This window comes from Phoca vitulina, unplaced genomic scaffold (assembly GCF_004348235.1).
Source record: "Phoca vitulina isolate PV1807 unplaced genomic scaffold, GSC_HSeal_1.0 scaffold20, whole genome shotgun sequence".
Classification (NCBI taxonomy): Eukaryota; Metazoa; Chordata; class Mammalia; order Carnivora; family Phocidae; genus Phoca; species Phoca vitulina.
This window is the reverse complement of record NW_022589723.1, coordinates 40,002,515-40,017,911: the sequence shown is the minus strand read 5'-3', so window position 1 is coordinate 40,017,911 and position 15,397 is coordinate 40,002,515. Positions and strand designations below refer to the sequence as shown.

General features: G+C 57.5%; 1 protein-coding gene across 1 annotated transcript; it reads right to left on the bottom strand.

Moving 5' to 3' along the window:
- Positions 1 to 10,930: 10,930 nt before the first annotated feature.
- ODF3L1 (outer dense fiber of sperm tails 3 like 1) lies at positions 10,931 to 14,128 on the bottom strand. The gene is made up of 4 exons (XM_032418011.1): positions 14,008 to 14,128; positions 13,078 to 13,188; positions 12,032 to 12,145; positions 10,931 to 11,412 (listed from the first exon to the last, which is right to left on the bottom strand). Exons 1-4 carry the CDS (start codon positions 14,126 to 14,128, stop codon positions 10,931 to 10,933), a joined length of 828 nt encoding a protein of 275 aa, XP_032273902.1.
- Between the last annotated feature and the right edge of the window lie 1,269 nt (positions 14,129 to 15,397).

Below are 15,397 nucleotides of genomic sequence, written 5' to 3'. Positions count from 1 at the left end.
GCCCTGCTGGGGTGTAGAGAGGGCAGAGGTGAGTGTGGCCTCTAAGAGAGGAAGAGGCTGCCGATGTCTGCCACTAGTTTGTCCTGTGGTGAGGGTGACCTGCCCCCACTCCCAATCTATTGGGAGAAGACTGCCCACTCCCAGGCCCCGTGGCTCCCTCTGGGGCACCCTGGAGTGGGCATGAATGTCTGACCCCAGAGGACATTTGCTGATCTCTGGCCTGGTGGGAAATGACTCGGGCCAAACTGTCCCACTAAGTAGCTTGACCTGAGACCTTCCACGTGATGTAGTCAGGTCATGACGGAGGCAGAAGCCAAGAGCATGTGTCTGGGGCAGCCAGGATGCAGAGGCCGCACCATGGTGGAGATGTAGGAGACGAAGATGAGCAGACAAGGACCGAAGGAATGGTTCTGCCGCCCGGGCTCAGCCAAAGCCTTGCCTGCACAGGGAGGGAACCCGTCCAGGGCCACCTGCCCCCCCCCCCCCCCCCCCCCCCCCCCCCCCCCCGCCCGGGGGGGGCCCCCCCCCCGGGCCCCCCCCCCCCCCCCCCCGGCACTGCATCCAGGCCCTGGGCCTGGCATGTCCCTGATGCTGATGCAGCACCAACGGCCCCCAGGCAGCGCAGGTGACCGCCCACCTTGGGGCAGGGAAGCCCAACCTCGCCCCCTGGGAAGGGGGCCTCCGGGACCCTAAAAGGACCATGGCATAGAGAACACTGTGCTCTCCCATGCTCTTCTTCGCTGTGGGAATGGGGGCCCCCTGAACACAGCCGTGGGCCCTACATCCCGGCCACGGGAGAAGACACCCCGCAGGAGTCCAGGCCGCAGGGACCAGGGTACCTTGAATCCATGCCTCCGCTCTGGGAGAGACGGGGAGTTTCCTCAGGGCCTCCACGTGCCAGCCCACAGAGTAGGGGCCCGATCCGCTAGCACGGAGCAAGACACCCACCTCAGAGCGATGGCCTCCGCGGTCCAACCTGATGCAAACACCCCATTGCTTAACCTCCCAGGCTGGGGGCCATAACATGCTAGGTTGAGGCAGGACATGCAGAGGCCACCCCTGGCCATGTGATTCTTCCCCCTCGTGTGAGTTCCTGCGGGCAGGACCTAGGGTGGCTTCTCTGTTTCCCAGTGGGGAAGCTTCCCCAGGCGGGGTTGGAGTTCCTCTGATTCTATTTAGCTCAGCAGGGCTGGGTGCACACCATGCCTGACACAAATGTGTTTGCTCCCTCCCTCCTGAGTCAGAAGATTCTGGGCAAGGGGAAGGTGGGAGAAGCCCCGAAGGCTTAGGATGGAGCAGGCCCAGGAATGACCATCCCTGCCTTGCCCCACCCCCACCACAGGCAGCCATCCCCGAAGAGCCATTTCTCCAGGAGAAGGGACCCAGGTGGCAGCCGGCGGTCATAAAGCCACCTCGGAAAGGCTCCTGATGGCCAAACATAAGTGCCCGTGCCACCGGGAGTAGCAGAGCTGGTAAATTACCGCCGAGGGCTGCACACCCCCCTACTCTGTATTTATATCCGCCTTGGTGCCTGAAAATGGATATTTATGCATTTTCAATATTCAGGGCAAACGCTCCATCACTCAGCGCTGCGTGGCTGCCGCACATCACACCAGCCCCGCGGAGACATTTCTCTTCCACCTGGTTTGCCAATTTGGGGGCTTCCAAGTGAAGCCTGGACCCAGAGCCACCACCACCCCCCCCCCCCCCCCCCCCCCAGCCCCTCCCTCCATCTGCAGGCCCACAAGCCCCAGGGGAAAGTGGAGGGAACAAAAGACCAGGCCAGCCTCCCCTTGGAGCCTCAGGACCAACTCAGAGACAGGGTCAGTCCCCACCCCCCACCCCCAGTTTACAGACCAGGAGCCAAGGCTCGGAGAGGTTGGGGGTCCAGGGCAGGGTCACAGCATCCTCTTCAGGCCAGGAGTTCCCCCTCCACGTCCCCACATGGGGTGACTCCCTCCTGACCAAGGAAAGTGGCAGAGTTGGGCTATCACTCCCAATATCCAGATCTTTCTTTGTATGTCTTTGCTGAAGGTCTCCCTCATCCTGGCTCTGATCTCTAAATTCCTCTCTGCGTATGGCTCTCACTGGCTCAGTCTCAGTCTCTCACATCTGTTCTGTCTCTTTCACCCCTGGTCTCTGTGTCTCTGTCTCACTCCTTTGCCCCTACCCCCTCTCCTGACTCATATCCTTTCTCGCTCTCAGAGTCCCTGTCTTTGTCCACCCCTGTCTCCCTGACTTTGTCCTTGGGGCCTAGATCAGAGGTGGGGTGGGGGAGGTTGTCCTGGTGCCCAGGAGGGGCCCCATTGCGGGTCACGTCTCCCCCCATGCCGGCCCTGAGAAAGGAGAGCCCCCACGGACCCTGAGCCACGGACCCACAGGGCGCAGGTGGGGCCAAAGTCGGGAGGTTCTGGGAGCAGATTTCCACTCAGCAGAAGCCAGTGAGAGATGGGGCGAGTCCCCCATCCCCAGAGCTGTGCAGGGGGCCCTGCAAGGAGATTTCTGCATCAGTCCAACTCTCTGACCTCGAAGGGCCCATCTGGTTTTGGGGTTGAGGCTGAGTGATGGGGTCCCTGGGCCCGCCCTGAGCTGAAAGGGTTAACGCCTGGGCCCTGAAAGCTTCTTGAACCTACTCCTACTCCTTTAGCTTCACCTCCCCAGCTGCCCCTTTTCTTTTCTCTCTCCTTCTCTCTCCCTCTCTGTCTCTGTCTCTCTGTCTCTGTCTCTCTCTCCATCCACCCATTCCTCCCTCCCTCTTCTCCCTCTCTTTCCGTCAGGAATGATAAGAATTAATTAAATGTGTCCTCAGCTCCTGCCTCCTCCCTTCCCCCAGGGAATTCAGCAGCCCCAGCACCTCGGGCCTTGTTAGATTCCAAGAGCGACATCACGCTGGCACGCTCTGTTGCACGTATGTGTGCAGGTAAGCGCCCCCGCACACGTCGCGCCTACGTAGTGCCCGCAGGGGCCGGCCGTCTGCTCTCGCATGTTCTGTAGGTCTGCTCTGCTGGTTCATGAACACGTATAGGTCTGTGTGCAACCCCACAGGCACTCCTGGGTCTGGAGACACGTCAGGATGCTTGTGTGAACATATGCTCGAGTCTCTCGGTGTGGGTGAGTGTCTACGTTCTGGATGAGCATCTGCACGCATGCGCTGTGTGTCTTTGGCACTTCAGCCCACCGCCGTGTGCACGCGTCTCTATCGAAGCTGTGTGCTTGTACGACATGTCTGGGTAGTACACATCACCATGCAAGTCTGTCTGGGTATGGACATCTAGGTCTGCGCGCGGCGTGCGTGTGTGGGCACGCACCTATGCACGCGCGTCTGACGGCATGCGTGCCCCGGTGGAGACAGTGGCTATGTGATGGGTGTGTACACGAGTGTGTGTGTGTGCACAGTGTACATGCACCCTGGCCGCCTTGCACACATCTCCTTCCTGTCTCCCTGGGCGCCAGCAGCCTGGTCCCCAGCAAGAGCTGTTGTGCCACGTCTCTGGGGTGACAACGGTGGTGTGGCAGGATGGGTGGCAGGAGCCCGAAGGTAGGAAGGTGGAGGTGGTGCAGGGGAAGGCACTTGCTAATGAGGCCACCTTCCTTGCCGGGCCCGGGGGGCTGGTGCCACGAGCTATCGCCTCAGTAAGCAGCTCCCCAGGGAAGGACTGCTGCCAGAGCCCCGCTCTCTCCCTCCCCTGGGACCCCGGTCTCCACCTCCTCCCCAGTCCTGAAGACACGGCAGGAGCCCTGGGCACCAAGAAGAGAGGCAAACAGAGAGGGGAGCCAGTACCTAGTCCCACCAGGACACCCAGGATGACAGCCTGCCTCCCCACAAGCCTGCTGCCAGGAAGCCCACCTTTCAGCGTACTCGTCTGGGTCAGGCCTCTGGGAATGCAAGTGTGCTTCTGGGGAAGAGAAGAACTGCGCACCCTGACCAGTCATTCCCTCCACAGACAACAAGCATACTTCTGAAGAATGAGCACCAGGCTGGGAGTCAAGTGGGCTGGATGATAATCCCAGCGCTGTGTGACCTTGGGCAAGTTCCTATACCTCTCTGGGTCCCGGTGTCCTTGTCTGAAAAATAGGAGAAGAGGACTAGAGCCACTTTTCTCAAAGAATGGCGTGTGCATCATTGGTGAGACGCAGGACTATTTTTGATAGCACATAGAAATGTGCATCTGCTATTTTCATTATGTATTTTCATGTATACATTCTCACATATGTGTGTATGTGTGTATTTAACTAGCACATCGGACCCCTGATTTCACAAACATTGCTTAAGACAAGGCTAAAACACACACATACATTTTAAAAGTGAGCCAGTTTAAAGAAAAATGCTACGTAAGTGAGAGTAAAGACGGGCATCTGAGTATGACGAACGTCCCGGCAGAAGCTGGCCAATGACTGCAGCCCTGGGGCAGAGGGTCTCTGAGACCCTGCCATCTCCGTGAGGCAGTGGGTTCAAGGCCCCAAACCCCTGGAACGAGAAATACTCAGACTGATCCCTGGCTCCCACTTTTGTCCTCATCATCACCGCAACAGACCATCACATGGAGCTGCAGGAGACGCTGCTGTGGGGTACGTGGGATGGTCCCTCCTGGCCACAGGCCCCCACAAGATCTAGAGGACACAGAGTGTCCACGCATGCGACTCCTAAGGCAATTCAGGCCAGATCAGGCCAGGGCACAGAAATGGCCCAGATTGAAGGCGGAGGTAGCCGGGGTCCGAGCAGAGATGGCTCAGGCTGGGCCTGAGGTGTTCGGGGTGGAGCCTGGGGAGGGGCTGTCTGCACCCCCCAGGCCAGTGACTAAGGGATTCCACCTGTTCTGCCCAGGGAAGAACAGCCGGTCCCACAGCCCCAAATGTCTCTGTCCTCCAAGAGGCCGGGTGTGAATCACGGGAATTTACAGCCCAGCCTGGAGCGGGATTTATGAGTCCGCCTCAAGCCCGGGCAGTGGGGAGTGGCCGCCTGTCGGCCCCCCATTGCCTCTGATTGATGAGGCTGTTTCCTGCCAAGAAAAACTCCCCTCTGTGGCAGGCCGCAGAGGGAAGGGCTCCCAGGCCCAAGGGCCAGCCCATCACCCCACACCTGTCCCAGATCTGGACCCCTCTCCTGCTCTCACGGCCCTACTGTCTCATGATCCAGCTCCACCACGGACACCCAAGGTGGACACGCACCTGAGGGGCCTGCCTCCCCAGTCAGAGCTCGACCTTCCTAGACCTGCCACTTACTCATCCCTTCCCAGCGCCCTTCAAGATAAATCCGTTCCAGGGCCCAAGGCTGTCCATGCCAAATGCCAGAATGGATCTCTGAGGGAATCTAGTGTGCGCACATGTGTACACGCACACGCACACACACACACACACACGTTTCAGATGAGCCAGAGGTCCAGAGAGGGATGGACCTTGCCCAAAGTCACACAGCAACAACAGTCGTATGGCTGAGACCTAAGCCCACAACACCCTGGACTAGTCGTTTCAGTGTGTGGTCATAGCTGAATTTTCGTGGTACCATGGGGATAATTTTCATCTCCAAACAAGGGCTCCTCTCTAGAGAATGGGTGGACTTGGATTTGAAACCCTCCTCCACCACTATGTGTCTGAGAGTCACAACCTCTCTGTGCTTCCTTACCTGAAAAATGGGCTCAAAAGTAATCCTGACCTTATCGGGTCGTTATGAGGTTCAAGTGATATGATGCAGAAGAAGTCCCAGGACAGAGCTGGGCCCCTAGCAAGTGCTCCCTAGGTGGTGAAGACAGCCCTCCATCACCCCTGATGATTTAAGGGGTCCCACTGCCTGATTTGCTACGAGAAGAGGGAGCCGTTTAGGGCAGGTGGAGCAGAAAAAACAAGGAGAGGATGTATACAGGACCGCAGGGTGGGAGTGAGGCCACTTCCTGCTGGAAGAAATCCTGAAGGATCCCTGGAGGAGGTGGCTTCAAGCAGAGGATTCAGAGCTCTACCACTCTTGCCCTAAGGCCACTTGGGGGCTTCCTGAGCACCACAGGGCTGAGGGGAAGCACTCTGCCCTGAAAGCCAATACCAGCCCAAGCTTCTTCCCTCAGTGACCTGAGGCCAAGTCCCTTCCCTCTCTCAGCATCTGCAAACTGGGCCGGAGAAGACCAGAGGACACTCACCAGAGACACCTTCAAGCCCGTCCCCGGCAGTACCCAAATCTTGCCACTTGGCGGCAGCAGGGAGGGAAGCTGGGGTTCTGCCTCCTTCCTGCTGCTGAGGCCGCAGCTGCTGCCGGCCAGGCCCACCCCCAGGACCGGGAGTTCTTTGCCCCTCCACACCCTCGGTTCCTCCAGGGAACCAGAGCTGGGAAACCACCCACATCCAAACATTTGATCCTCCCCCCAGCCCCACAGAGCAGCCAGAGTTCTCTGCACTTTTCAGATGGGGAAACTGAGGTCCAGAGAGGGGAGGACTTGTTCTAGGTCACACACCAATCGTGGCAGAGCCAAGTCTCCGACCCTCTTTCCCAGCCACCAGCCCCCTGAGGAGGCTGTGTGAAGGGACAGATTGGGGCTGGAATCCTGGTACTCCCACCCCTGGCTGTGCATTACTGGACCGGTCGCCCACACTCTCGGACTCTCAGGTTCTTAGGTGCTGAACTGCTTTGTTGCAGGTAGATTTCACACCCCCCAAGAGCAGACAGCCCTCGGTGTCCCCAGAGCCTGGCACGGGGGTGGACGTTCAAGAGGAGAATTGCCTCCTGGAGGCCCCCTCCGGCCTGCCCCCCTCCCCAGTCTAAGGGTCTCCCTCCTGGAGTGCCTCCCACCGTCCCAGGTCAACCTTTTCATTCTCCTCCACCCCTCGCAGCCCTGCCTGGTACCCACACGTCCCAGGCCTGGAGGTAGTGGTGGCTGTTCTCTCTCAGCCCCCTTTTCTCCTTCCCTGACTCTCCCTCAGTCCGTCACATCTCTCCTGCGAGCCCCGCTCTGCATTCCGTACCGTGTTTACAAGACAATGATGACAGTTTTTTATTTCTCTCTTTTGTCTCCCTTCCTTCCATGAAGAGAACCGTGCTTCCCCTCCCCCAGGAAAAAATGAAGGCTCCAGAAGAGAAAAAGCGAACAAAGGACAGTGGCCCGCACCCACACCTACCCACAGGCCACGCACAAGCACACAATCCTCCTCGTCAGGGCCTTCTGGAACTGCTCTGGTGTTTTGGGGGTAATTGAAAATGTCGGTCTTTATTCTCGAGGACAAACAGGGCCGAGGGACTGGGAGAGCAAGAGGGAGAGTGAGAGAAGAGAAAGGGGAGCCAGAGGGAGGTAGAAAGACTTAGAGGGGGAAGACCCAGGTGGGGAGAGCTGGACACAGAGGGATAGAAGCCAGAAGGATCAGGACCCAACAGACACTCTGCCTCGGGTGAGCTTGGACATGTAGCTTCTGACCCGCCCCAGGAATCCAAGGGGATATGCTCTCCAACCAGCCCCCCAGCCGCACCCCAGCCAAGGACCAGGAACAGGGTTGTCAGGTGGCAGGAGTGCCTATGCCAGGCCTCCTGTCCTTGGGTGGCCCCTGGAGTGGGCATCCCTGAGTGCTGAAGGCCGAGAGAAGGGATCTGGCTTGTCTTCATGGACAAGGGCTCATAACCAAATGCACCCCATCCAGAGGCAGGATGACCTGGCCCAGATTGGATGGCTGACCTCCAGCTCGAGTCCCAGCTCCTTCTTGAGAATGGAGACTGTCCCAACCTCCCCTCCACAGCCCACCCCACGCTCTCTTGCACCTGTGCATGGGGCTGCAGAGAGGAGGGGGGTGTTCTCATTATTTACTTCTCCAGGGCAGTGGGAGGCATGAGGGAGCCTGAGCGGCTGTAGGGATAAAGAGGCACCTGGAGAGGGGGTGTGGCAGGAAAAGGCGGCCCTAGTGTATGCTATGGGTCTGTGTGGATGTGTCATGCGTGCGTGCATGTGTGTGTATGTCTGTCTGTCTGTCTTTCCATGTGAGTGCAATATAAAGCCGTGTTTGGGTGGGTCTGGTATCAGGGGTATACGTGTGAAGAGTGAGGTGTGGTGTCTGCGCATGCGTGCATGCACGTGTGAGCACGTACTGCAAGAAGTGTGAGTCTTGTCTCCGTGTATACGTGGGTAAGGGACGTGGGTTTCTGCACAAGCCCTACCTGTGTGCCCGTGTATGTTGGGTCAGTGTGTCTCTCAGGCAGGGCCCCTGTTGCTCCTGGCCCAGGGCCACCCACCATCCTCCCAGCTCCTGGGAGGCAGAGAGACAATTGGCACTCAGGGTCTCTCCAGCAACAACAGAGTAATAGAGAACGAGACCCCCAGCCAGGGTCCGGGAGAGTCATGTGACTGTAGTTTTACCACCACACCCTGGCAGGGGTGACCCATGGAGGCCAGGCTTCTCCCTTCCCCCGGAGAGAAGGGAGGGAGCTCTGGTGGGCACCCTGCCATTCGCTGGACCCTCAGCAACCCTCCGATGTCTGCTCATGGCTGGAGAGAGCTGCTTCTCATCCTCCCATGAGCCACTCTCTGAACACCTGGAGGTACGGCCGGCCTTCACCGTCTTTTGGTGCTCCCAGGTGCAGCCAGAGGCTGGCATAGGGCAGGAGCTCAGCAGAAGTCTACTGAATGAATGAACCATCATGCCTGTGTGAGTCATGAGCCAGGCTCCAGGGCCCAAGTACCTGAGGGCACAGGTTTAAGTCCTCCGAGAATTCAGAGCAGGGCTTCCCACCAGGTCAAGGGTGCCCCGGCCCCACTCCAAGTCAGAAGGGATGGGGTCAGCACTCAGCCAGGCCTGGGAGGCCGTACCCACCACTCTTCTGCAGGTCACCTACCCAGTCACCACCACAAAGGAGGCAAGGCCAAGAGAGGGGGACTGCTTTGCCAAAAGGTCAATCCCAAGCTAAATGACCCTGTCATTCTGTGGGCTGAGGCACAAGGGAAGTCCCATTCATCTTCCACAGAGGCCGCATCCCCTTCTTGGCGGGGCCATCTCTCTTCCAAACATCTTCATCCCCCAAAGACTCATTCTGAGTCCTCCAGCCTCCTCTCCTTCCCTTGGGATCACAAACCAAGGGTTAGTTCTAGCTTTGGGGCTAATACCCAGTCCCTACCCATATCTGGCGGCAGCTGGAGCCTGTCAAGCTGAGGGTCTGTCCCAGACTGAGCCCTGACTCTAGTCACAGACTGACCCCAACCTAGCTGCACACTGAGCGGGTCACACACTGAGCCTAGATCTTTATTTAGAGACAGGCCATTCATTATTTCCCTGGCTCTGGGCCTTAGTTTCCTCATTTTTCCAATGGAGGGCCTTGGAATGGGATAGGCACTAAATCCAAAAAACACAATTCAGAGGCTGGCCTATAGCTTCCCTGACCCGGCGACACAGGACAGCAGTAGGTGCTGCCACCCGCCAGCCCCCACCCCGACCCAGTACTCTCGGCCAAGCATCCCTAATTTTTGCAGCCACCGTGATAAATGGCATTGTCGGCAAAATGACATCTTTCTAATCTGCTGCAAGACAGATGGGTCCCCAAGCTCACTGGCTCTCTCTCGAGCCTGCCCAGACCAGCCTCGCTGAGGAGTGGGGAGGACAGGACAGACATATACCCCAGGCCTGGGGGCTAGCGCGGTGGGGGAGGGGGCAGGGGATTTCGGGGCCCAGAGTCAGGTATGATCCCAGTGGGCTTTCCTACAAGTCCCTTTTTGTGACTGTTGTTTTAATATTCCAAAGATATTCTCTGATTCTATCCGAAGTTAGGTCTTCAGTTCAACTTTCATTTTCAATTAAAACCTGAATATTGCTCCAACTCGGCCCCAGCCTCCACAGAGACCCGCAGGAGAGCGGGCACCTACCTCCCCCAAAGCGGCAGAGCTGGAAGGGGTGGGGTGGGGCAGGTGCGCCAGGCCTGGGCTCATGAGTAAGGCAATACTGCCCCCTCCTGGCTAGTGGGGGGCTCCTCCTCTCCTCCTCTAACCCGCACTGCAGGGCCAGGGCGAGGTTGCTGAGTCGGGGGACAGACAAGCAGCTCTCCAAAGACAACATGCGGCAAGCAGTCCCTTCTCTCAGCAGTCTGCTTGGCCTCCTTTGCCTCCTCCTCCTAGGCTGACTGCGGCCTCCAGGCTCTGCCCATTCTGTCCAACCTTCTCTCACTGCCCAAAGAATCCTGAAAATCACACATCTTAACTAGCCCTATCACGCTGAGGACAAAGCCTGAGTGCCCTCCAGTGGCCCACGACCTGGTCCTCTTATTGGCCAACCTGCTGCAGCCCAGGCTCCTGCCCTCAGAGCTTGCCCCAGGGTCCTGTCCTGCGCACTTCGGTCCCATGTGCCTGTCTTTGCTCTCATCTTTACAGACACCAAGAGTACCCCCCGCTACACACCATCTCCACTTGTCCTCTTGTGTCCTTCTGCCAGGAAAAACCCCCTGGACCCCCGTCCCTGACCAGACGGCCCCTCCCTCCTCTGCCCTGCCCCTCGCGCATGCTGACCCCTGTCAGGGACCACAGTCACACCGTTGTGGAGCTGGAGGGAACTTGGACATGCTCCAGGCCTACGCTTCCCCCCTCACTGTCCCAAGGGCAGCCCTGAGGGGCCCAGAGGACAGGAGCTGCACAAGGCCACATTGCACGTTAGTGGCAGAGTTCAGACTAGAACATAGCTGGCCAGAGTCTCTGCCCAGGGCTCCTGGCTGTCTCCCCTGCTGAGCCGGGACAGACCTTCTTCCAGACAGGGACCCCTACAATGCCTCCCAGGATCCCAGCCCCTCACCCAGGGCAGGCCCCAAAGGAAGCAACCATGTTTCCAAAACAAAAAACTAAATAAGTGAAAATATTTATCTAATGCCTTCTGTGCGCTAGACACACGAGGCCCCAGCCCTACTACTTGAAACCTTGGTAAATTGCTCAGTTCAGTATAGAAAAATAACTTCCGGGGGGGGGGGGGGGAGTGCCCCAGGAGGGGCTTAGTCGGGAATGTCGATGACCAGTGGGCACAGGTGGGGTGAGTGCTTGATGCCCATGGTGAAAGCAGGTGGGCGGGGCTTGTGCACTGTGACCTGCTGGACGTCGTGCGAGCCTGGGCCAGGCCGAGGTGTGTGGTCCATCGGGTAGGCGAATCGCTTGGCCATGTTGTAGACGGGGCTGCGGTTCTGGTAAACGGAGGGCTCAGGCCGAGCATGCACGGCGGGCCCAGGGCCTCCTGCCACATTCTCCTTGTAGAACCAGTTCTTGTGCCCCGAGGCGAAACTATAGCAAGGAGTCGCTTGGCTGACAGGGTTGCTGGGCCCCAGCAAGAGTGGCAGCTGGTACTGGTTGGGGGCTGGATTGGGGTCCATCACTCTGTACGGGCACCGGTAGCCAAAAGCACACTGGGGAGCCCTGCGTTCCCCAGGTGGGTGGGTCTTCTCCAAGTAGTAATGGCAGGGGGCTGGGTTGGGGCTCAGGCCTGAAAGTGGATAAATGGAGGGGAAGGGTCTCAGGGTGGGAGCCAGGCCACATCTCCTGGTGTCCAACTGATGGGTCCAGGTAGAGAGGTAAGAGGTCTTGGTGAGCCTGATTGATGTTACTATAACCACTTTGTCGTCGGGCAGGGGCATCACCACCCCTGCACAGGGCTATGGGCAGGGGGAGGGACTTAGGTCACAGTGACATCAGGATTGACACTGTTATCATAAGATAAAAATCACAAGTCTCATCAGAACGTCACCCTTGGGATGTCGGCATCCTGATATCCCCGTGACAGCACCCAGAAAACATCCTGAAATCACTACAGTCTGTGAGCTCATTAGCATGGCAATATCCCTGATGCACCGTGAGCCCCCATGACATTTTTATCATAACCTTGCCTGCTGCCACACATGCATAACATTGGCTTCAAGACCTAAGTATTGTGACACCGACATGGTGACATCAGTGTCTTGATATAAGCTTGCAGGGAGATGCCAGGATCCAAAGACACACCTGGCAAAGGGGAGTCATGACCCTTTGTCCCTGCTCAGGTCCTAAGGGTGGACCCCCGCTCCCCATCCTCCCAACCCCCACACCCCTCTCCCGTCCCATCTTACGCAGGTTAGAGATGCGTTCCTCCATGGGAACCTGCGGGCAGCTGGACATTCCAAACCGGGTTATTTTGGGATCCAAGAAATAGCAAGGCCCAGGGCTGCAAACGTCCATGACCCCTGCAGGCAGCCACAGAGAGGCCCAGTCAGCCCCAGAGGACGCCCTAGGGTGAGCCTGGCCTGCCACCAGGTGAAGATCCCCTCTGCCCAGTAGAGAAGTGAGGGCTCGCATCTGATTCCTTGGGCTCTTGGGTGTTTCCCGACCCTTGATTTCCTCGTCTGCAAAATGGGGCTTTTAATGCATGACCTACCAGTCTTGAGAACTTGCTCAGAGAAGCAGATAAAATAACAGCTGTGTAGCAGCTTGGTCAGCTCCCATCGGGGATTGGTGCCAAGGGGTAATAATAGGCACAGTGGCTATTGTTAGTACTAAGACGGGGTCCAGCCCTGGACAGGCGGTTCCCCTGCTGAGGAGGCCATGTCACGCCAGGGAGGGACCCAGCAGGCCTCTCGATCTCAGAGCCCCAGAGATACTGCTCGACACCCCTGCCCACCCTCTCCTCTCGCTGGCCTTGACCAGCAGCCAGAGTTCTTCTGCGGCTTTCTGCTCTTGCCCTTCCAGGGGGTTCTAAGCCAACTGCGAAGCTTGGGGGGGCCACCATTCCCACCAGAGTCCCCCCTCCCCAGCTATTTCTGCCCAACTTCTGTGACAAGTGAACCCACAGCAGCCAGAGCTGAGGGGCCCTGGCCCAAGACGAGACAGAGGAGACTCCCCTGCCCACTGGACAGCCCCAGCCACCCTTCAGAGCTCCCGCAGGAGGTCCAGCTGGGAGCTCCCCACAGGGCGGCCTTTGGAGGTGTGGGTCACCTGGGCATCCCTGCTGGCTTCCTTCAGGACCCAGTGAGCCACCTGGGTGTCCTCTGCAGGGCAGGCCTGGGTTCCCAGGGTCCCGTGGCTACAGGTAATGGCTCCCTACTTCTCACTGCCACCCCAAACATCCAACAATAGTAATCCTGAGCCCGAGGGGATGACGGGCGTGACGAGCACTCACGCTTCTCCGAGTGTCTGGTGTGCAGAGTATAGGCTGGCTCCTGGAACACGGAGATGTCGTGCTGGAAGTAGCCGGTGCAAGATGGCCGGAGGTACTTGGCTGGGCCGGGACCTGCGAGGATGGACAGGGCAGCCCTCAGCCTCGGCACATGGAATCAGAGGCAGGGCAAGCCCCGAACGCAGTGTGCCATGAGAACATTGGGATCTTTGCTTCTGCTGACGTCACACTGCCGCAAATCCCACCATCGAGCTTCCTTTGGGGGAAAGACAATGTTCCCAGATAAAATGCAATCTGTCTTAGACAGGGAACAGGTAATATGAAAGATAATAGTTACAATTAACCAAGAACTTATTCTGCACCAAGCACTACACTAAGTATTAACACGGATTATTTCAGCTAAGCCTCCCAACAACTCCATAAAATTGATACTATTGTGTTTCCCATCTTACAGATGAGAAAAATGAGACTTAGAAATATCAGTTTGCTCAAAGTCACACAAGCCTGGTAATGTGAAAATTCTGAGACAATCAGCCAAGAGACTGCAATCATATAATCACATACTAAACCACCACCCACATAGACCAACAATCAGTCATTAACAATGTAGTAAGAATTAGTTTGTCTGCTTTCAGTGGAGGGTAAGATTCAAGGGAAGTGAGGAAAGCTAAGGGTGGGCTAAAACCTCCTTCGAATCCCTAGCTTTTTTCCAAAACTGGAAAATCATACACCATGCTCCCTTCCACTCCTACCCCCATGAAACGTCCCAGCAGCTAATGCTGCCTCTGGGGTTCAGCTTGAAGGTGCAGATCTTCTGTGGGCTTGGAGGAGAATCCTCAAGAGCTTTGCGGGAGGCAGGGCTGGAAGGCTGGGGCACCTTCCGCAGCCCTGTAGAGAGAGGAATCCAAGCTCAGGACAGGGACCTGCTCTCACCTTTGATCATTGCCATGATCACAGGGGTCTGCTTTACCTCCCGCCATGAGGGCACCTGAACTTTCTCCTCTGGGCCCTGCCCATTGAACACAGAGTTCCTGGCCCCCTTGGGCAGTTTCATGGCTGGGGCCCAGGAGGGGGCAATAGCTACTGAGAGATCCAAGTGGTGGGCGAGGGGCTAGGCCTGTGTGGAGCCTGTTCCAGATGCCCCTGCTCAAGCCCCTGTGTCCACTCTCTCCCCAACTCGAGAAGCTGCTTGGGGGTTGGGAAGGAAGTCAATCCTCTGGCTTGAGCAGCTGAGGCCGCCTGGGGTGCAGCCAGCCACAGGACCTAGCAGGCTAGAGCTAGGGATGACATCACCGCAGAACTTGGGCCGTGAAACTCAGAGTGTTTATTTCCCCCAGTTACCATGGCAGCTCAGCTATAGAACCCTGAAAACTAGGCCCCACCGCCCCCTACTCCCAACCAGGCTACATGGCCTGAGGGTGCCCAGAACCCCGAGTCAAGGAAGGAAAAGGGAGAGGGGGAGTGACAGAGCCAGCTCTTCTCTACTGGTGGGTGCCCTGAAGTCAGAGAAAGGAATGGAAAGTGTGGGTGGATCCTGGGGGAAATGTTCCCGCAACCTGGAAAGTCCCCTGGGGTGGCCCTCTATCCCCTGCCCCTCCCATCTATCCCCCCAGGTTCTGGACACGCCCTCCCTTCTGTCTGTTTCCCCTTGGAAAATGATCAAACCGATTATTTCACACTAAGGTGTAACTGTCTGATAGCTTCCCAGACTCCTATCCCAGGGCACAGTGTCTTTAGAGATCCATGTCTAGCTCAGGGAATGCTTGCTTGCCTGCTGCTGGCATTTCAGGCAGGGAATGGGGAGCAAATAGGGAGGATGGAGGGAAGGCATTGAAGCCTTAAGAAGCAAGGCACTTCCTGTGCCTGTGGTCCAGAGTACCCCCTGGGGTAGGGGCAGTGTGAGAGGGAACATTGAGGGGTAGAGAAGACACCCAACTGCCAAATGATTGATTGATGAGCCCCAGGGCAGAGGAAATGCTGGGGACGCCTTCACCCCCTAAAACCCAGGAGGTTTTGGGGCCCTAGGGCCTGCCTGCACCCACCAGTTCATAGCTCAGACTGGGGATTTGATCCAAACCAGCTAAGAGGGGTTTCTGTCTTGGGAACAAATGACTCCTGGCTTTAGAGAGGGTGTCTGTCACAGCCCTGGTACATAAATAAAGAAACTGAGTCCCCCAAAGGGGCAAGGACTGACCCAAAGTCTCCCATTATATCAGTAGCAGAGACAGAACCAGGACACAAACCCAGGGCTCTCTTTGGCTCACAGCCTCTAATCTAATGGAAACCAAACCCCGCTCTGAGCTCATTCCAGCCAGCAGGCAGA